Raw genomic sequence first — 21,207 nt, forward strand, 5'->3', positions numbered from 1 at the left:
TTTGAAGCGAGAGTAAATGACTACAAATGTTTAATTTAGCCCTGTAGTTATAGTGTCATCATCTATGGTGCTCAAAATGAAATATAACGTACCGCAGGAGCACTTGTGATGTCCTCTTTCATCTGCTTCACAACATCGTTGTGCAACACAACAGAATCTAACGCCCAACCTTTGTGGGCGCGAGTCACTTCCTGTCTCATTGCAGTAAGAAAACCTTGCGGATTGAAGAAACCAGTCATCCAAAACACTCTTGGACGTCCTTTGAACACCCATTTAGAAAACTGTTGATTTCGTTCAATCAATTCCGTATACCAAAAACCAATAGTTGATGAAGCCCAAGAGATCTAAGGTCAAAATACGCTACAGTATCTACAGAAACTTTGGTGATACCAAAAAAATTTAGGGAAAAATGTTTTGCGATAGGCATTTATTATTTCCGCGAGAGCATCTCCTAATAGTGTAAAAATCATATGAACTTGGATTGATTCAAAGAGTTTGTTAACGATTATTATTATACAAAACTTTCAGCATAACGATGAAAATAACAACGTTAACGTTTTTACGTTAAGGGAGTAGACTGTGGAGTTAATGTTTGTGAATAGGACTTCACGAGTAAAATGTGGAATTAAAAATGTTATTGCTCGCATTTTTATTGGAATATCGGGAAATAACAACCTCGAATATGTCTAAATTTAATTTTGTGTTAAACTTAAATGAAAAATTGTCAACAAGCAGGAGTAAAGTAAAATGCCTATTAACTGATTACGAGTGTCCACCCTTGTTAAAAAAGTACAGAACTTCAGTTTGCGAATACGAGGCAAATTCGCAAAACTTAATTTTGCATTTTCCCTTCTGCAAGGGATATCGCGGTAACAAACTTCCACGATGATAACCCTTCTTAAAATTAAAATTTCTTTCTCAGAATCGCTTCGCGTGCATCTTGTTAAGTAACAAATTTTTGGTTAAAAATCTCTAAGAAAGAAGTTACCTTTTCCCAGAGTCTTGGAACTCTTGCGTCGAATATATTATCAAGCGCATCACGCAAATTCTAAAAAGATGCAATCAATCAATAAATAAAATACAAACATAAGTATAAAAACACGAAATCACGTTTCACAAGTGCATGCAAGTTGAAGATTTATGTACAGTATTTGTACTTACTTCACTCATTATAATAGTTCCTTCGATAGCAAGTTGCAAATCAGTAAGCGTGTTACGAACAACTGTGATAACACGTTGCATACGATCAATCTCTTGACGCAAAAAAATGTTCAGTGGTGTTAAAGCACCCATTTTTTGTAAACAAGCACGAACCTACAAACACAAATATATTTTTTAAGTAAAAGCAAAGCACCAAAATATGTTTGCAGGGTGTCTGAAAGATTATTACGAAAACCCATAACAATCCAAAAACATTTTCATGGATCATGGTATCAAGCAAACGAACAGAAACACCAAAAAAAAAATGAATTTCAGATTCCTGGCCTTTTTTAAATCTTAAAAAGGCAAATTTAGTTGCTTGTCAAAAGTTTTAAACCCAAGTGCACTTCCAAAGCTTTAAAAAGTGGATTTTGCAGTACCCAAAAATTCAAAGAATCCAACACCGTTGACCCTCCTGGTTTACCTTTGGTTCATTATTGGAAAAACAAAATGGAAGAATCCCCACGAGGATAATATAACATGAATTAGTTAATTTTTGCAACAATTAGTTAGAACAAGAGAGACATAATCTTTTACTTCGTGTGGTACGTAATCAACAGGTAATCTTGACAACATATCTTGAGCTTGTCTCATCACAATTCCCTCTCTTGTTTCACCAGAACCACCTCCACTATCCTTAGGTTGAATGTTTAGAATTGTTTCCAACGTTTCTTTGGTTGTGTTGGTTTGGTACCTAAAATTAAATGAAAAGACCACATGCTTTACGAGGTGCACACAACTACAAGAGAAAGACACCCTAACTGCCACAAAATTTCCCCTTTTTTTAGGGTGGCTACAGAAACTTGAAATTCCGACTTTTTTAATTATTTTTATAAACAAGCGGTGATCCCTAAATGCGGTAAAAATATTTTTCAAGGTTAAAAAGTCAACTTAAGAAAACAAATAGCAAAAGACATTTAAATGTAAAAAAATGACTTTCTAAAGACAGAAATCAAACTTCACGACTCGTCCATGACTTCTGAAATGTTCATGAGTTTATTCCCTATGTTTTTTCAATGAAATTTACTAATTCTGTACGTCCTTACGTTATGTCAGCATTAGGATGGAGACCAAACACCTCTGGGGTGTCCATAGCAGGTAGTTTATTAATCGCGTCCTTAAATTCGTTTATATTGTTACACTTGGGAATGTTATATCCTTTGAAGAAGCAGAACGAATCTGCGAACATCTCGTTACAAAACCAAACCTAAAAAAACCACATATAAAGATTTAAATGAATTCACCACAAATGTGTCTTTTATAGCAACAACAAAATCTTTAATAGATAACTACAAGAGCGAAAAAAAAATGTGTATTTCAACAGATACATCTTCTTTTCTTTTGTAAAACCACAAGTAGTAATCGCACAGTACCGAGTTAAGTATTGGAAATATTTTGTGAGTTCCTTATGTTTATGACGATATTTTTGGAGAGCAAGTGCGATAACTAGTTAGAATCATTGTATTCGGTATATTCGGTAGATTATTGTTCAATTTCAGTCATGGTTCATAAATTCGTTTGTTTTGTTCAACAGCGAGAAAAAGTTATAATATATACGCATATATCTACTTTTATATATGACCGCGTTTGTTTTATTCCTGACAAGTCCAATCAGATTTACCAGTCAGAGAAAAAATACAAGCATAAAATTTAAAAAGTAGCATATTTTTCATGCAGGTTAGCCAATCAGAGTGCGGAAAAAGTATGATAAACTATATAGGCACAGTCCGCAATATATTAGAATCAATTTTATACTCCACAAACTAGTATTACCTTTGCATAAGTATTTAACAACCTCTTATCATAGTCATCTGTCACTCTACCACCATATTGTACTTCACCAATCATATAACGTACTGTGTTCCAAGACACGCTCTAAAATACAACTGTTCTGTTATCACTAAAAAAACTTTAAGAAATACATAAACCTATAGATGATCATAAGAACTAAATCATTGGTGATATTTTGAAAAAGGAGAAAATAGTTATATTCACTATTTAAGCCATATAAGCCATACATATTAAAGAAACTGCTAATATTTCCGACTTTTTAATGGGATTTTCACAATATTTCCGAAGTACTTGGTAATTCTTGACGAATACCCTGTATTTTTATCACATCTTTGCGAAATCAGTTTAATCACTGGAAACGGCAAAGCAGCAATCACTTACAGAGTTATGATCCAAATCATCTAAATGATTCTGAACGAATTGCACAGTCGCTGTAAGATCTGATTGGTTGAATTCATAGGGAATGTTCCAACCAAGTGGACCAAACTTTCGTCTTTCCTGTAAACATGAAAGTAAGAAATATTGTCACGTACACTAAAACTTGAGTCGCAGTAATAATATTTTTAACTCAGCGAACTTAAACACCACCGATATCAACTGATATGATTACATAGAGATCTTACTACTTAAAATCAAAATTGTAAAGAATTTGAAGAAAATTAAGGAGTATTAAAAATCTGCATGATATTTAAAGAGCTGTAGGAACCCCCAGACATTTTAACCTAATCTCCCCCACAAATAATCTCTATATCTGCTTATAGATGTAAGTTCCTTTTTTAATATTTCTGCGCGAACTTTCCTCATAGAATACAAAGAACAGAATCTTAACATTTACTCCAGCACGATACGTCGTCATTCAACTCCTTGTTACTACTGAAAATCTGAAAGGAGGCAAACACCAAATATTTTTAAAAAGCGGGACAAAAAGACAAATCATACCTGAACACAAGTATGCAAAAATGCTACAGCGTATAACATAGGTTTCCACTGTTTCATTGCACAAATATCGAGTTGATCCTGTGTAACACCTGCGTAAGTTCTCTTCAGACCGGCTTTGACACCTTGCGGAGGTTCGTTTGTAAACTTGATCGACGTCTAAAATGCAAACCTTGCACAGTCAGATATAAGAACAAGATATAAATGAATGACACAACATAATCAGTTGTACCAACCTGCAGCAATCCGATCGGAAATTTCGGATGAACCTCGGTGGTGATCCAAATACGAAACGAATCGTGAGCAGATGCAAGAGTTAAAACGTATTCTAACAGTTCATCCATGAAATCAAGTCCAAGATGACAGTTTTGTAAAAGGACCCAACCACCCTAGAATCATTTATTAAATAATGCGTACAAGAAATTACAAAGAATATAACCGATACTAGTGCTATTAGAAAGGCTGATGCTATTCAGTAAAAAAATAAAGTGAAATTCTTAACATCTTCTAAAAAGTAGTAGGCAAAAGAGAGTGAAGGGTACATATAAAATGTTTTCAACTTACACCAGTGCAGCTCTGTTGCAACAATCTTCGCGCGTGAACCTCTTGGCCTTGTCCCATCGAGATCGCACGACATTCAATGCCATGTCTCTTTGCAAGTCCTTCTATAGCACTGGTTGGATCGGAACCCATTGACAGTAAACCAATCAGGGGAGTGTGTATGTCACTCTCCTCCCAAGTGGCCTCCAAATTTAATATGACTCCTTCGGCGAATTTCTCACCCATCGCCTCTGCAATGTATCTTCTGGCTTGAAAAAGTGTTCGGTCTGGACACCACGACCTTGTTAAAGAGAACGAGATATAAGCAAGCTAAACGATTGTAATATTGTACTTAGTTTGTGTGTTCGAGCGGTTAAGGAGACACGCCTGCAATCTTCGGGAAAAGTGGTAGCGTTCTCAGCAACACCCAAGAATAGTTTGAAGACGGAGGCGTTGATCATTGCAAACGTGATCAACAGAGTGGTTAGCACTTTATTTTCAACCTCATCAGAAACGTAAATTGATGTAGAGATAAATTTGTGACTTGAATAGACAAACTGGAGATCTTTTATGGCAAACAACTATGAGACAAAAGTTTACCTGATTAAAAGTAACTTTCGAAATGTGTCCAGGGATGTTTGGTAGCCATCTGGAATAGGGTGGTCTTCTGGTGCATCTTTGTCAAACCAATGTTTCCATGCAGATTCGTTTCGTGTAACCTGCAAATAGACACAGCAGAGTATGATTCAAATAAAATGTATTTGTGTCCTTTAACATTGTTGCTTTGTCGACATTCTTTTTATCCATCTAACCCTGTTTGTGTCTTCAGCGAATTATATTTTTAGTTTTAACTTAATTATTTAAGAAATTTTACAGAGTATTTATGTTTTTATAATTAAGGCAGTAGAACCATTTCTAAGCTAATGAACGTCTATGGTCCATGTACTCACTCGAACGATTAAGACAAAGACTCATTACTAAACTTATGTATATCGAATTTCAACTAAACATAAAAGAGGATAATAAAAAAATCCTACATAATGTCTAACTAAAATCGTAGTCAAGTCCTACCATTTCTACATCCATGGTCATACTAACTAACTTCTACAACAACTACACAAATTATCTTTGCAATGCAAACCTGATCTAAGATTCCTCCGAAAGTCGGTAACTTGCTAAGCTGCACTAAGTTAAGCCATGTCATATCTGATATCCACTTATATGGTTTCGGCTGAACTGTTTTCAAATCCAACGCTGCTCCACCTATGAAACGAAATGTTCCATGTTGGAGTAAAATACACAAGACTTTGTAGATACACAAAACGAAGGATTAAAACGTTTTCTTATAAGAGCTGAGACTAAATGTGCTAATTTTTAATTACTTCTCCAGCCTCTCCTTATGCGTTTTTTTTGTGAAAATAGAACAGTATATGGTCAGACGTACGGAATTTTTTTTTAAGATTGGATGGAATAGATGTTAAAGATACGTTAATGTAAAAAAATTGTTTTAAAAAAATTGTTTTTAGCAAATTTAAATTCATATTATTCGCTTTTTATAACCTATGAAAACATTCAGGCTGAGCACGTTCTTAACATGTTCCTAATCTTTTTGACAAAATCTCAGCCTTAACATTCTTATCAACCACGTTCTTATAAAAAAGCGTGTATTGCAAGTCAATCTTGATAAAGTGTTGATGACATAAGCACCTCTTAAAGAATAGAATTTTCTTACCCTTAATAAACGACTGAAATTCTTCGTGTTTCACTGTGCCCTTCTCTAAATCAATTTTCAGTGAGAGCAGTATAGTGTACATGAACTTGTCTTTCTCATACAACCCACGTGCAGCATATTTGAAAACTTCGAACGTCAGATAATCAATAATGTTTGTTATCCTCTTCGTTGTAATCGGTGACTTATCTGACCTGCACAAAAAAAATCACATGAAAGAATATACTATAGAACACAACTGTCTTCAAAAAGTCAACTAATTGAAATCAAAAAAGTTTCCGGAGCTTGAGCCGTGATTGAGGGCTGAGGACAAGACCTAGATGGTCCATATTTGGTACTGTTAGGTGGTCTAATTCATTCATTAAAAATATGCGGTGCAATTTTGTGAAAACAAATTTTGATATTTGCTGGATTTTTGACCAATATTTTCGTCAGGGTTAACTATTAAAACTTCAAGAAATAAAAACATGATATTATTGTATTTTTGTAAGATTCAAAACTAGTTTGACGTTTTTATTTCACTTCTGTATATATTTTGCCCATGCGCATATTTTGTTTTTAATGCCATGTCGTACGAGAGCTGACAGTTCAAGAAACTATTTCCAACGATTACACGTAAAAGATTTTATTTTTTTATCGAAGGTTAACATTTCAACTAGCTGTAAACTAGACAGTCGATAAAACAATCCCTTATTACCGCGGCGAAGAAAAAAAATATTTCATCCGATAAAATAGCACACTTATTTACAGATAACGACATTAGAACGCCAAATAAAAAAACAAAACCATAAACACACTGTACTCACTTTGCCATAGAGGAATCAAAAAGTTGCAAGAACTGTTGAAGTGATGTTTGATACATAATATTCACCATACTCATCTCAACAACTAAGAAATACAAAATGCTACCGCGAGTTGCGACCGGTCGAAACTCTTCTCGTGCCACATTGATTTTGATCTCCGTCTCACTTGCAATAATTAACTTCTCGCTGACTTCTTGAGCAGTTTCTTTGGTGGTTTTTAACACAGCAACTAATGATTCATCTTCGACAAGTGAACCCTAATGAAAGTAAATTAAGAGACAAGTTGGTCAGGCTATATACCAACTGCTTGCAACAACAAACACCTCTCTTTTGACAACAAAATGGCGGACAATCACTTACTTGAGTACTTGTTAAACGGTAGAGCAGATTATCTTCTAACTCTTTCATCTTTCTTTTATTTGCTGTCACATCTTCCATGAGTTTCACTCTCTCGGATTCTAACTCCTTCAAAACAAAAAAGACAACGAATGTAACGATTCCTTTCACAAGCAATAAACGCAAATAGACTTAAGGAAGCAGTAAGACATGTTTACTTAAAAAGAAACAGACTTCTTAGTAAAGCCTTAATGAGGTTATTGAAACAAACCTGTTTCTCTGTATTGATGACACGACCAAGTAGCTGATCTTCCAGACCTTTCATGGTGACAGTAAAGTCGATAATAGCCGTGCGAGCACTGACCTAGTATTCGAAGAGATATACAGCTATTACGTTTCTCACATCACATTTCTTATATTCATTCATTCGTTGATTTATTTGTTTATTATATTCAGAGGCTTTTCTACAGACGTATTACACCTGCATAATGTCCGAGTTTATGATGAGTTGATAACTAGAGAACTACTACGCAAATAAATATCCTGCAGAATACCACACAGTTATTACCTCGGGTGTGTAGGCGGGATTACCAAGTTTGGTCGTAAGATACAAACGAAATCCATTCATGACGTCACACTCCTTGTCGCCAACTTTCACCTATATCAAAGCATTATTTCACCTATATCAAAATACTTCCTAGCATTGACTTAGCTTTTTTTAATGTAGTCCAGTATATTAGTAGGAACAGACAGTCCTATAAACTTCAAGAAAAGCTTCACACCTTAAAGGTACTACCAGATTTAATAAAATTCTTTTCCAATACGTTATCAAGTGCTGGGTCAAGTTCTTCGCCGATGTCTTCCAATAAAAGGGGTCGACCAAGTGATAGGCAATCTTCTAAGTGAGTTCGAAAATATTTGTGATTCAACGTGGACACCTGTGAAAAATATTATCAACATTTTATTATTTATAGCTAAGTTTTAATGGTAGAAATAAGATTCTAAATTTTATCTCGCGACGGTTCCAAATTAAAATAGATAAAGAGGTCATTCTTTTTCAAAAATAAGCTGACGTGACAAAAACATTATCTTCAATAAGAAAAAAAAAAACGTGAACAGCTTTCATAACCTGATGAATAAAAAAAACAGACCAGACCAGTCAAAAGAAATAAGTGCTGGAATCCGATACCTGAGTAATTTTGCAAATACCGAAGTAATTTTGAAAATATCGGAGTAATTTTGCAGATACCGGAGTAATTATGCAGATACATGAGTAATTTTACAGATACCGAAGTAATTTCCCAAATACCGGAGTAATTTTTGATACCTGTAATTCATTATTTTTTTCTTTGTTTTTGATCCATGATTTACCCTGCGTTTGAGGGTCAATCAACAAAGGATAGCGAGTTGCCTTCGTTACAATGATACCATTTTGAATAGACAAATCATCGTTTGGCAAACCTTGCAAATTCCACTCTCCAATCTGTAAGAAAAGAATTACTTCTATAGATGGAAAAAACTTCACACTCAAACTGCACTTAACTTGAAAATCAATATTCTGTCTACGACACCATTTGAAATGTATGTGAATATAATTCTTTTTTGTTAATGTTGTATCATAACTGGCTCCGTTGCCAATTGTTTTCTTCAAGAAAAAGTGTGAAAACAATATATATAAAAAAACAACACCATCGAGAAAAACTTCTTTTGGTTCGTCCAACATATCTTGAAATCTATGTAACTGTACAACCCTCGGGCCGATCGGTCAGCTTCTGTTTCAAGAAATAAATTTCTCTGATATATAGTAAACAACTTACTGTGGCGTTATCGACAAGCATTGCTGTAATGTTCAGGTCTTCAGAATATGGAATTTTCTTTTTTTTCAGTTTCGATTGCCAATTGTTTCGCAGCTTCGTTCGAAACGCTTGATTGAAAGGACCAGAGTATGACAAAAAACCAGTAGCGAGCAATACATCGCCGACAAGTCTACGAGAGAGAAGCAAAACAAATCAGGTATGTAAGTAGCGATTAAAGTACATGCAAAATTATTCAAGTAAAAACTCTGTTGAAAGAAATATTCTTACCTTCCGATTTGTGCTTGAAATTCCTTACTTTGTTGTGTCCATCGAACTCTCTCACCGCTGAGTCCATCAATTAATTGGGAAGCTGCTTCCATCTTTTTCTTACAACTCTCAGCATCATCTAGCAAGTCCTGTAAAGGATCAATTAAATTGTATTTTAATATATATATATATGTGGTGTTAGAATAAATCTCCTCGGGATTAAGCTAAAACAGATTAGATTATTTTATGCTATGAGATTGTTTTACAGTCTATAAAAATTGAGGCAAAAACACATATACAAATCACACGATGAAGAAGGAGAGCACTATATAACGCACCGTATACATTAAAAAAAATCATTTATTAAATAGTGGTAAATTTATTATTATTTTTTTTTAATTAAATTAACCCTGCCATTTTTTATCGCTGAAGTTCATTCATTATGGTTCTCCGTAGCTTGAGTGTGAATTCAACCCATTACAAATAATGAGTTTATTTACCTGTTTTTCTTTCATCGCAGCATCATACATAGCTTGCACTTCGTCGAGTTCAGCCTGCTTCTCATCAAGTGTGGCTTGCGCTGCATTTAAATCTGCTTGCGCAATATTCAGTTTAGCTTCTTGCACAATCAAGTTAGCCTAATAAAAAAAATAGAGCTGCTAAAACGTACAGAGACAGTGAGACACATTTGCAAGAACTCGTGGTTCCCTGCTTTCATTAAAACACAAGTGGTAAGTAAAAAGAAAGTAAACATGTTTTCACCTTTAGTGGTAGCACCTCCTTGTTGACACCATAGAAGAAGGACATAGCTTTTGTCCACTGCAGGAGACCAGCTACATCACCGCAACTCTACAAAATAGACAGTATTTACTAAAAATACAGAAAAAGAGAATTGTGAAGAATGAATTTGACAAAAAGAAAACGAAAAGACTTCAACAACATTCACGCATAGAGTAACATGTGCACCTTTTTAGCTCCCTCTAAAGTATAATCCGGCATCAATAAGTACGGATCTAAAAGTTCCACCATTTCTTCTGTAATCGTGTCTTTATCGAATGTCATTAAGCCTTGCAAGAAGGTTGACGAGCTCATCAACTGCAAAATAAATATATTTTAAATGCTTATGCATGACTTAATAGAACCAAAACAAAAGGATTATAGCAAGATCATTCTCCACGTACTTTTAATGATTCTGCCCAGGACGGTGTAGGACATGGATAAGCTGGATCAGCAACAACAGGATTAAGAGGACGGCGAAATAATATGAGAGCAGCATCCATAATTCTCATGATAAGATGGGGCGGTTTGGCCAACTTTCGTACGGTTGATATATGTGCAGGTTTAATCGTCTAAAAAAGGTTTATTTACAACAGGATTAGCATCGCTTGATAAATGCGGAAAACTTAAATTCACACAAGTTTTATATTTTTATTTTAAAATTAAAATCCTATAATTGTTACATACTATTAAGATCATATCCTTTCGGGCTCATTGACATGGATAAGTAATAAAAAGACGTTCAGCTCTACATACACTGATATTTTTCAAATCAAGTGGAGGACGTAAAATGTATAAGGCACATACTTGCAGGGCTCTTTCTGCTTCTTCAAGAGCAGGTCTTGCTGCTTCTAATTTGTCCATAGCAAACGCTTTATCAACCTATGGATAATCGAGATGAATAACACTAGTGGCGCTGTCAAGAAAGTCAACCAACAAATACAAGATTAGATGTGTGACTAGAAAAATCATACTTCAATTTCTTCCACAATCGATTGCGCCTTGTCTTTTACTTTCTGTACGTCAGCTTTCACTTTTTCAGCTGCTTGAGCCTTCTCAGTCACCTCCTTCAAAACCTGCATATTGAAATTTATGATTCGTTATGTCAGTTTTACTCAATTGCTTCGTCATAGACAGAAAAAATTGCAGATTGAATTAAAACACAAACATCAAGGCGAATTCTTACCTTATCCGCCTTCACAGACGCAACCTGCAAATCTTTTTCCTTGACCACTAATTCTTTAGATAGTTCGGCCACGGATTCTGTTGCCTCGATTAGTTTATCAAGACCTGTTTTCATGCGTCCTGCAAGTTCGCCTATTTCTGATTTTTTCTCCGCATAAATGTTTTTGTAGCCGTCAATAAAAGAGAGGTAAGACTTTGGCGTAACATGCGTTTGTCGACGGAATCTAAACGAATGGATTAAAACATTCAAGACTAAAAAAGAAAAAAGGGACGTGTCCATGAAACGAACACCATACTGCTCACCCCACATTTGACGTTGTAAAAAAATATATTATCTTAATTCTACTGCAACTTTTAATTTTACTGCATATTGCTTTATTAGAAAGTCATAGAAATTTATAAAATCGCATGATAGCTTTTCCTCCTTATGTAAAGTTTTGAGGTAAATTTTTGATTTCATCCACCATTATATAATTTCAAGCAATATTATTTACAGGTTATTTTTTTGTGAAAAATTATATGAGCATTAAAACAGTCTTTTCTTTAGTTCGAATATTCCACAGATATTGCTTGAACAATCATTGGACACACGCACCTCTCAAAGTAATCTACACAAGACTCAGCTACACCATCATGAATCACACCCATAGTCTCCACAACTGAATGTTTAGTTTCTGCAGTACACACTATGTCAAATTTAGACAAGAAGTAATCAGCTACAGCAATAAGAGCGTCTTTTGGCCATCGACTGAACCAATCCATAGTGCATCCACTGATCAGACCTGGAAACTTTAATGCTCTCGTGCGGAATTTATCGCCAACCTAAATAATAGGACATTTAACATTCCCAAGTTTGTGTTTCACTGGTTTAGACTTTTTTTAGGTTTGGATATACATAGCGACGTTATCTTACAAGGAAAAATCTTGCCTTAAAAAACTTTGTTGAACAAAATTTGCAAAATAAAAAGAGCACATCCTGACTAGGGCTAACAGAAATCAGTTAATAAAAAGTATCAACATTAACTTACAGGTGAGAAGCAAAGCACAACATGAAGGTTATTTCTAGCACGTGATATAAAGTAATTGTAAAGATTATCTTGTGTAGGCGGAATCCTTGGATGTTCTTTCTTCATGACAGCCACTAAATCATTAGTTATCTCGTCCAATTCATCTCTCGCAAACAGATTTGAAACCTACAATTGTAATTTATGTGCTTATTAAAAAACATAGAAATAGAGGGTGAAAACTGCGATAAATAGACGAAAGTAAAAAAAGAGTTTAAAATAACAAACCTCTCCAGACGACAACACGTTGTTAATGAATTCTAAGAAACCTTCACTTTTGATTTCGTTGTCAGTAAAAATAAAAGTGATCCCATTCCCTTCACCACCAGCAACCCGATACAAGTATTTTAGATCGTCCATCAAGTTAGTTTGGTTGTATGATCTATAAACAACAAAAAAGCGATTAGGAACCGTTTCCATTTAAAGACCAGATTGGCACAAAAGCCTAAGCACAAATGGGAGTGTCAGTTGATGAGCGAGAACGCGACAGCATGAAACATATATTACAACAAATATACCGAGTCAAAGTGATTTGAAAGTTTTTGTAACCAGCAATAAACGATGCTAGTCTTGTTAAAGATTGCTTTCCTGACCCTCCGACGCCGACTAGTAGAGCGTTGCCACGTGCTGTTCGAATGATTCTTGATATCTAGTAAAACAAGGTTGCAAATGTGACAAAACATAAAAGATTTCAATAAAACAACTTTGTGATTGCTTTATGTTCTTATATCTTCTCATATTTTCTTTCCAGACAGGAAAAGACATTCTTTTGTGCTTAAAACAGACTCTCTTCACCCTGTTCAGCCTTTTTATATTACCAGTTACAAGATTTGTTTTTCTTACTTTTCCTAACTTTTATATTTTATATAGTGAAATTGTGCAATTTTTAAAAAGCTTTAGGGGACTTGCTAATATATATTGTTACACTGTTTTTTTTCTTCGCAACATTGGTGTGACTAAATTCCAAGTAACTATACAAATACTTTAGGATCACCAATTTAAGCTATTTTTATCATTTTCGCCAATTTGATGACATCATTGGTAAAACCGCTAATATTAGAAATTTTTTGGCTTGATCATGTCCAATGAACAACAACTTTAAAAATTACAGAGAAATTGGCTCCTGTTACAGACGTTAAATACGCATGTTTAAATAAATGTTTTTTTAAAGCTGGAACTAACATGAAAATATCATGCACGTGTAATACCAGGAATTTCGCAGTAAGTAATCGCAAAAGTACAAACCTTAACTAAATGTACCATCGCATCTTTAAAGAACACGAGATCTAACGATCCACCGCGCACCATTTCATTGTACTGTGCCATGTAAAATCCCAGTTTATCAGATAAGAAGTTTAAATCTGGAACCTAAACACAATCATAGTTTTAAAATTTCGATATTAAAAAGTTGGAAAAATCACAAGATGTTGTTTTTTGATCTGTTAAATTTAAAATTAGGCGTGGAAGAAATTAATATGATAGAATTAACAAGTCAACATGGTAAACTCTTAGAAATTTTGCAAATTCTTTAATTTCCTCTCTAAACTTTTGTCTCCAGGGTTTACTTAAGATTCTTTAATACGCTAGAAAACCTGTCATAATATCAAAAACAGACCTGTTCGTACACTTTCGGCGCATCTAAATCAACATCTTCTCCCTCGTCACCTGTAGGTTCCGGCGCGTCTCTAATGAATCAAGAGCGTAATAAATATAAACGATATCATGATAATAAACAGAATCAGGTTAGAAAATGTTACCTCAAGAAATCAACAAAAAATGGTTCCTTGTCTAACATTTCTGCAACATCCTCACCAATTTCTTCACATACAGATATTGTCATGCATTTTTCATACCAAACCTTATCCTCCTCATTAGTAAACCTATCTGCAATTACTCTGGTGCATTCGTGCTTCCATAAATTTAACAATGTTTTAGCTTCACTAGCACCATCACTTGAAATGTTCAACATGCCTTCCCAAATACGAGACAAATCACGTAAATTGAACACGTAATGAAACTTTGCAGGAGTTGGCAACATTTTAATCTAAAGACGAAGTAAGAAAAATGTTGTTGTATCATCTACCTGACGAATGGAGACAACACAAGCTCACAGGTTTTTAATTAAATGTAATACCAGGAGCTTCAATAGACTTTAAAGTTTTCTTTGTGAGGAATCTACTTGGTACAACATCTTCCCAATACTTAAAAGCGTACCTTCGTTTTCTGCCACAATGTGCGTGTGCACGACACAAGTTTTTCTGCCATCTCACAAATTCCAGGTTCAAAACGAGCCGGGCAAAACCAACCACATCCAATAATGCCTGTACAATTAAAGTGAAGTTAAATAACTACCCAAATCATTTAGTTAAAAAAATAACATCATGATATATTACCAAAGATTTTATCAATGGATGCATTTGATGGAAGTGTACAGTTAAATACTGAGAACTGTCTCTTTAATCGCTGAGGTATGTCATTTCGTCCTCCTCCTGGGTGTATCATAGCACCAATGAATTGAATATCCACAATTGTTGTAAATTCACCAGGTTTATCAAGGTTATAGAAACCACCCATTTCCATTGTTTGCCGTGTGATTTCATTAGTGATCTATAGTTACGAAGAAGAGTAGTTTTTTAATGTTGAATTACATTCACAGCAACTAAAATACAGCTATATAGAAGTAAAAGTTGCATATATTTAATTTTAGACTACTCGCTATCCAATGGAGAATATGCAGGAATCGTAAAAACAATCTCGCAGCTATTTTGACCAAAAATATTTCGTGCAATCGTGACACGAAATCACCTTGTGTGATAGACAAAATATAAGAAACTTGCTCAATAAGTACATTGTAATTCTTATATACAATTTTAAAAGCTATTGTCTCCTTTTATAGCTAGTACATCTATCCAATATATACCTGATCTCCCCATTCATTAATGATGGGCATGTTGATGTCATCAACAAAGACAGTCATTTTTCTTCCAGCAGGCGGACCATAGGTCGTACCAACACGTTTGTCAACATAGCTTTCCACGGTTCTCTATAAAACGTAAGTAAAAGATAGCGGTTATAACTTGCAGAATTTGCAGAAATATATGGATACATGGAAATATCATTACAATATAACACAAATTCTAAAGTAAAATGAAAATTGTAAATTCAAAGCGTTCACAGATTCCTCGGAAAACAAACACCAAATATAAAGGTTTTTTTTACTCAAAAAATACGTTCCATTCAACGAAAATTTCTCAAAAAATTGAATATGAGAAAGAAAAGTGAGTAGGACAGGATGTGGTACCTGAAATAAATCTGGTGTACTAGCAGAAGAGAATGCAAATGCTTTGCTCATATGTTGTTCTGGATCATACTTGGACATATAACCTTTCACCATGACAGTCTTGGCAGTACCTTGTTCTCCAATTAGTAGCACAGACTAAATAAAATGTGTTGCTAATTCTCAAACAAATCAAAACATTCACTTACTTACACCTTTATCAGTTTTTTTGTTTCTTGTTTTAGCAATGGAGAGACATAAACAAATGTTTGCAGGATTACTTCCTAAGTGTAGGGGCTGAAACACTAAGTTTTAGAAGAAGCGCTTATTATATTGTGATGTGTTAATATAATTTTACCCTGTAAACATAGACAAGAAGGGCCTACGAAAAGCAAATATGGCAAAGTTACATATATATATATATATATATATATATATATATATATATATATATATATATATATATATATATATATATATATATATATATATATATATATATATATATATATATATATATATATATATATATATATATATATATATATATATATATATATATATATATATATATATATATATATATATATATATATATATATATATATATATATATATATATATATATATATATATATATATATATATATATATATATACACGAAAAAAAAAAAAAAATTGAGATATGTTGTGCAAGCAAATCTACGGAAAGTGAAAAATTAAACTTTTAGAATTAATGTTAGCCATGCTGATTGGTCAATACAAATACATACATGTGTTTGATTGGTCAATACAGATACATACATGTGTTTGACTGGTCATTACAGATACATGTGTTTGACTGGTCATTACAGATACATACATGTGTTTGATTGGTCAATACAAATACATACATGTGTTTGATTGGACAATACAAATATATGTGTATGCACTGATTTGTCAATACGTACAGGCTGTAATAGCAACTACAAGTACCTTTCCTTGCTTTGCAATGGTATGTGTAAGGAAGTCTGTACACACATTGTCAACATTCGGTACCAAAATAGAAGAGTATTCAGGCTTGCTATCTGAGGGATAGATGTATTCTTGAACGCGATTACGCCAATGTTCCCACTCACCTAAAGTTAAATTCGTCGTTGTTTAAACATTATATCAAATCAATCCATGTATGAACTATACAGTAGCAACAACACGACAGCATGTTCTGCTTGTGAAAAACAAAGAATAAACTGATATACGGTACAGCAAAGTGTTTGTCTACACTTAAATGCAAAACATATTAATAAGTGAAAACTGTCAAAAGGGGGTTATGAGGAAAAACAATCTACTTTAAATGTAGAAGTAACGTCGACAGACATTTTGCAACCCTTTCAGGTTCGAAATTCACATATATTTTCTTAGAGAATTTCACTTATAACTGACAAAAAAAAACAAAGTAGAATTTTAATGCATTACACTAACTGAACTCAAATATCTTTTTTTTGTTAATTTCTAATCAGACCAAAATATCAAAACTGTACAAAAATACTTGCAACAAGTTTTTCTTCCGCGTATTCTATATGAAATACGTGCAATTTCTTTTTTTAGGTGCACAAAAGTTCTAAGCTTTTTAAAGCTTTTGCAGGTTTTCTAAGCAAAACTGTTACAATTTCTTATAAAGGATGTTTTAAAGTATGGTGTATAAGACGTGAACATAATTTCGACCACAGGTCTTCTAAGCATTACAGTCCCATTGATTATCCTATTATTAAGAAGTTCAAAACGTTCTGAAAATAAGAGACATAACGCTAAGGGGGGAGTTGTCTGGCAGAGCGCGGACCCTAATAAGATCTGTGTAGTTCGAAATGATACTCTAGGACTCCCCATCGAAGCCATCGCTCCTAAATAATAGACAGGGTATATCCCTCGATATTTGTAAGGCTAGCCATGTAAAATATGACATCTCTTCTCTCTCTCTCTGATTATATTTACCATTATCATCCACAACATATTCAAATATGGTTTCACCAGAATCTGCAGATATGACAGGAAGATCTAAACACTTCAATGAACGCATATGTGCTTCCATCTTTACACGATCGTCCAACTCCAACAGCGCACCAGCACTCCACATTAAAGCAAACACAATTAGTTTGTTTAAATGAGCAGTCGGTAAAGCACCATGTTCTACTCGGTTTGGTATTAAACCATCCAATAAATCAATCGCCTAAAAAACGATACATGACATACAGTAAGCTACCAACATTGCGTACAAAATGACATTATCACACTTTTAGTGTGAAAAATATACTGACCTGCTTTACAACATTGATCTGTAGCAGATCCATTTTAGGATTGAGTGTCTGATAAAGAATGGCTAACAAACCATCAAAAACATTATTAAATGTCTGTTGAATCAAATCAGCTTCTTGTGGTGAGCATTTAGATTTCAACCAACCCTTTAAAAATCATTTATATAAATTAAAGAAACTGGCATGTTGACAAAATGGTAGTAACACACAAATAAAAAGAGTAAATATTTACAGCACCTTAACACAATAATTTTCTAAACATAAATTTTTTTACTGCGCTTTTCAAAAAATTGCAACATATTTTAATTATTTGCAGGTGCAGTCACTCCAAAACTATGTTTAAAGGTATTCTCCACGCGTAAAAAAAGTTAAAAGTATAACTTTAACACTTTTACAGTTAGTCAAGACTACAGCCTTTCTCCTTAAAAAAAGATAACGTAGGATAAATATATCTGAAGAGGGGAACTACTACTAATGTATATCTTACCTCCAAAAATGGTCTCCAATCGAGAATTGACGAACTCATAAACACCATCCCCACTCTTGACACAGTAGCTGGTGATGCATTATCAACATTATGCACTTCAAATAAGATCTTACAACACGGTGACATGGGAATTCGATCACCATTTGCAAGTGTCAATGTTTTATTGTCATCAAGCACTGAGTTTAAATTTTCAATCCAAATGGCATCCACTGGCCCATCAAGAATAAGCCAAACTTTTTCTCCTAAAGTTAAGAACAGTATGGTATTAGTAAAAATGATAAAAATGCGTCATCCTCCGAACCTCATAGAGACAAGTTGCAACATCCATGTACAAAATATTCAACAAAATGTTCACCTGCTTTAGTCTTTAATGTTTTCCTCCATAATGTAGAGAAAATACCATCTGTCCAATCATTGGTAGCAGCATCAAGTCTACCAAACATTTGTGGTGCTGTGATAGCTTTCGGATTCATACGCAACTCACGGTGAGGTTCACCAGCATCTCCAAGTGCTTTCATAAGCATGTTTATACAAACAGTTTTGCCAGCACCACTTGGTCCCAAACACATAAGTCCATGACGAACTCGCTGAGTTTCAAACAGCTACAATATTAAAGGGGAAATCTAGTCAGTCATAATTTAGAATATGGTCTGTAACTTATGTAAGTTACCGCCTACCCATTACAAATTCAAAAAAGGAATATAGATCTAAATATCATTCACAAATAGGTATCCTTACTTGAATCAACTTCAGCACCCAAGGTGGGTGATACACTAGTCCATTTTCTTCCACGTTCTTTTGAATAGATGCTTCCATCCTTGGATACCCAGCTTTTTCAAGAACAATTCCAGGAAACAAATCATTAATCAAACTTAAAAATAAAGGTTCGTCCTCATCAACCTATAAAATAAGATTTGAATAAAAAGTACTGTAGTTTCCAGACCTTTCCTTTTTAACGCCTTTTTAAGACCCGTCTGTTCATAGAATTTTGAACACGCCCAGGGAGGTAGATAATAAGCCACATAGAACAAATTCAATCTTTGCATACAATTCTTTAACAAATCAGTTCCACACTGGCAGAACAAATCGTGGAAGAACTGACAACATAATATTCGAAAATCTTACCAATTTAGACAGGTTCATATCTCGCAACACTCTCATAACAGTTGTACTTTCACTGTCATCAGGATTCTGTCTTTTAGATGCTCCTAATGTTCTCAATACTGATAAGATATTTCTTAAACCAAAATCATAATGTACCTGAGTAGATATAAAGTGAATATAAGAAATATCCATTTGATAGATAACGTTTTAGTTGTTTCTGTTATCTACCTCGCTACATAATCAGAATTTTCCACCACTTACTTGTTTCGTCAGCTGCTCTTCACACAATTTATACAACGTGTAGAATTTTTGCGCAAGGATCACATTTTCTAAGAAACCACAACTAGCAAGTTTTACACGCATGATAATTTGACGATCAGGTACCATCATAGCAACAGTACGAAACTGAACTTTCAGATTCTCAGGAAGTTCCTGACGTCCTGCATAGCCTGGATTCTAAAGAACATAACAGTTGGGAAATTAGTGGGATCAATTGTGAAAGAAAACTTATGAAATTACATAAATGGGAAGTAATTATATTTGAGCAATTTCTCACCATGGTTAAAAAAATGCCAAACTCTGGATTAAGCGACACAACATCTCCATCAGAGAAAATAAATTCGGGTTTGCGTTCTTTCTTGGCCGTCAAAACAATATAAATTTGCTGTGCTGCGACTGATAACACCGGCAATTCAATGCGATTGAATTCATCGAAACATCCCCATGCTCCACTCTGAGCTAAGCCTTTATAAATTCTCCCCAAACCTCTGAAATCCATCTGATCAGAACAATTAAATACAACCACATATTTTCCTAAAGCTTTACCCATGTCCTTCGTAGTTTCTATGAAAAAAAAAAGAAATATTGTAACTGTTCAGTTAATGTCCAGACAGTTTAACATTGTTAACTGTATTTTTTATTGTTTTGGACAACCCACTAGGACATTTAACAAATGATCAAGAGTAATCCTTACAAAAATCAAAATTCCCACAAGATTAACTTATTTCTCTAACGTTTAGTTAGGGCTTTGTCCCTTAAAAGATCAATTTACTATACCTGTTTTTCCAGTTCCAGCAGGTCCAGCAGGAGCCGCACCCATCGACATTCCCAATGCTTGTGCAATAGTAATATAACACCTGTCTGTGAGTGGTGTAATGACAAGTCGGTCGGTACATCCTAAAAATTCATTCTGATAGTGGAAATCAACATCTGTTATAGAAACTAAGCAAGCATCATTTTCTTCTTGAAAGTAGAAGCGAGATTGTTTTAACCATTCAAAGTCCGTAACATCTCGAATGTGCATTTTGACCTATAATTATAATAAACAACATATTGGTGGGTAGCTGTGAAATACGTTAAAAGGTTTAACAAACAATAAATTGGATTAACACAAGCATGAAAATATCTGCAACGTGATTCAGTAAAGGGAGATACATCTTATGTCTCATATTTTTCATCTAAAATGTGAACACACAAAATTTTCAGGAGTCTGGGTAGTGAGAGAAAATACAAATTTTTACTTAATTCCATCTGTTTGTCTGAGACATAAAAATGAGATTTGATCGTCCACAATTTTATACGACGACGGCTACATCTCTCTAAAAACCTACACTAACTAAATTTA

General features: G+C 34.1%; 1 protein-coding gene across 2 annotated transcripts in view; it reads right to left on the reverse strand.

Annotated features, from left to right (window-relative positions):
* Positions 1-21,207, reverse strand: part of LOC130613950 (dynein axonemal heavy chain 8-like) — a 55,493-nt gene that overhangs the window by 658 nt on the left and 33,628 nt on the right. The window contains exons 34-82 of one of the 2 annotated variants that reach the window (XM_057435325.1): positions 20,640-20,892; positions 20,140-20,426; positions 19,845-20,039; positions 19,605-19,739; positions 19,218-19,379; positions 18,835-19,081; positions 18,480-18,721; positions 17,996-18,139; positions 17,673-17,907; positions 16,677-16,819; positions 15,726-15,860; positions 15,345-15,467; positions 14,818-15,031; positions 14,639-14,745; positions 14,182-14,468; positions 14,040-14,109; positions 13,670-13,792; positions 12,943-13,073; positions 12,653-12,806; positions 12,389-12,553; positions 11,956-12,182; positions 11,362-11,584; positions 11,150-11,251; positions 10,983-11,057; positions 10,580-10,747; positions 10,365-10,493; positions 10,161-10,247; positions 9,899-10,036; positions 9,420-9,547; positions 9,153-9,321; positions 8,663-8,818; positions 8,118-8,273; positions 7,904-7,993; positions 7,607-7,699; positions 7,360-7,464; positions 7,003-7,256; positions 6,200-6,390; positions 5,609-5,730; positions 5,068-5,186; positions 4,492-4,768; positions 4,164-4,316; positions 3,931-4,086; positions 3,373-3,489; positions 2,974-3,075; positions 2,247-2,407; positions 1,738-1,894; positions 1,162-1,314; positions 989-1,048; positions 93-344 (exon numbers count right to left, since the gene is read on the reverse strand). In XM_057435325.1, coding sequence (XP_057291308.1) covers positions 93-344; positions 989-1,048; positions 1,162-1,314; positions 1,738-1,894; positions 2,247-2,407; positions 2,974-3,075; positions 3,373-3,489; positions 3,931-4,086; positions 4,164-4,316; positions 4,492-4,768; positions 5,068-5,186; positions 5,609-5,730; positions 6,200-6,390; positions 7,003-7,256; positions 7,360-7,464; positions 7,607-7,699; positions 7,904-7,993; positions 8,118-8,273; positions 8,663-8,818; positions 9,153-9,321; positions 9,420-9,547; positions 9,899-10,036; positions 10,161-10,247; positions 10,365-10,493; positions 10,580-10,747; positions 10,983-11,057; positions 11,150-11,251; positions 11,362-11,584; positions 11,956-12,182; positions 12,389-12,553; positions 12,653-12,806; positions 12,943-13,073; positions 13,670-13,792; positions 14,040-14,109; positions 14,182-14,468; positions 14,639-14,745; positions 14,818-15,031; positions 15,345-15,467; positions 15,726-15,860; positions 16,677-16,819; positions 17,673-17,907; positions 17,996-18,139; positions 18,480-18,721; positions 18,835-19,081; positions 19,218-19,379; positions 19,605-19,739; positions 19,845-20,039; positions 20,140-20,426; positions 20,640-20,892 — 7,872 coding nt within the window. Of the gene's footprint in view, positions 1-92; positions 345-988; positions 1,049-1,161; positions 1,315-1,737; positions 1,895-2,246; positions 2,408-2,973; positions 3,076-3,372; positions 3,490-3,930; positions 4,087-4,163; positions 4,317-4,491; positions 4,769-5,067; positions 5,187-5,608; positions 5,731-6,199; positions 6,391-7,002; positions 7,257-7,359; positions 7,465-7,606; positions 7,700-7,903; positions 7,994-8,117; positions 8,274-8,662; positions 8,819-9,152; positions 9,322-9,419; positions 9,548-9,898; positions 10,037-10,160; positions 10,248-10,364; positions 10,494-10,579; positions 10,748-10,982; positions 11,058-11,149; positions 11,252-11,361; positions 11,585-11,955; positions 12,183-12,388; positions 12,554-12,652; positions 12,807-12,942; positions 13,074-13,669; positions 13,793-14,039; positions 14,110-14,181; positions 14,469-14,638; positions 14,746-14,817; positions 15,032-15,344; positions 15,468-15,725; positions 15,861-16,676; positions 16,820-17,672; positions 17,908-17,995; positions 18,140-18,479; positions 18,722-18,834; positions 19,082-19,217; positions 19,380-19,604; positions 19,740-19,844; positions 20,040-20,139; positions 20,427-20,639; positions 20,893-21,207 lie in introns of those variants that run through there. The other variant, XR_008975778.1, reaches the window with a different exon arrangement.

The sequence above is a fragment of the Hydractinia symbiolongicarpus genome, chromosome 11 (genome assembly GCF_029227915.1).
Source record: "Hydractinia symbiolongicarpus strain clone_291-10 chromosome 11, HSymV2.1, whole genome shotgun sequence".
Classification (NCBI taxonomy): domain Eukaryota; kingdom Metazoa; phylum Cnidaria; class Hydrozoa; order Anthoathecata; family Hydractiniidae; genus Hydractinia; species Hydractinia symbiolongicarpus.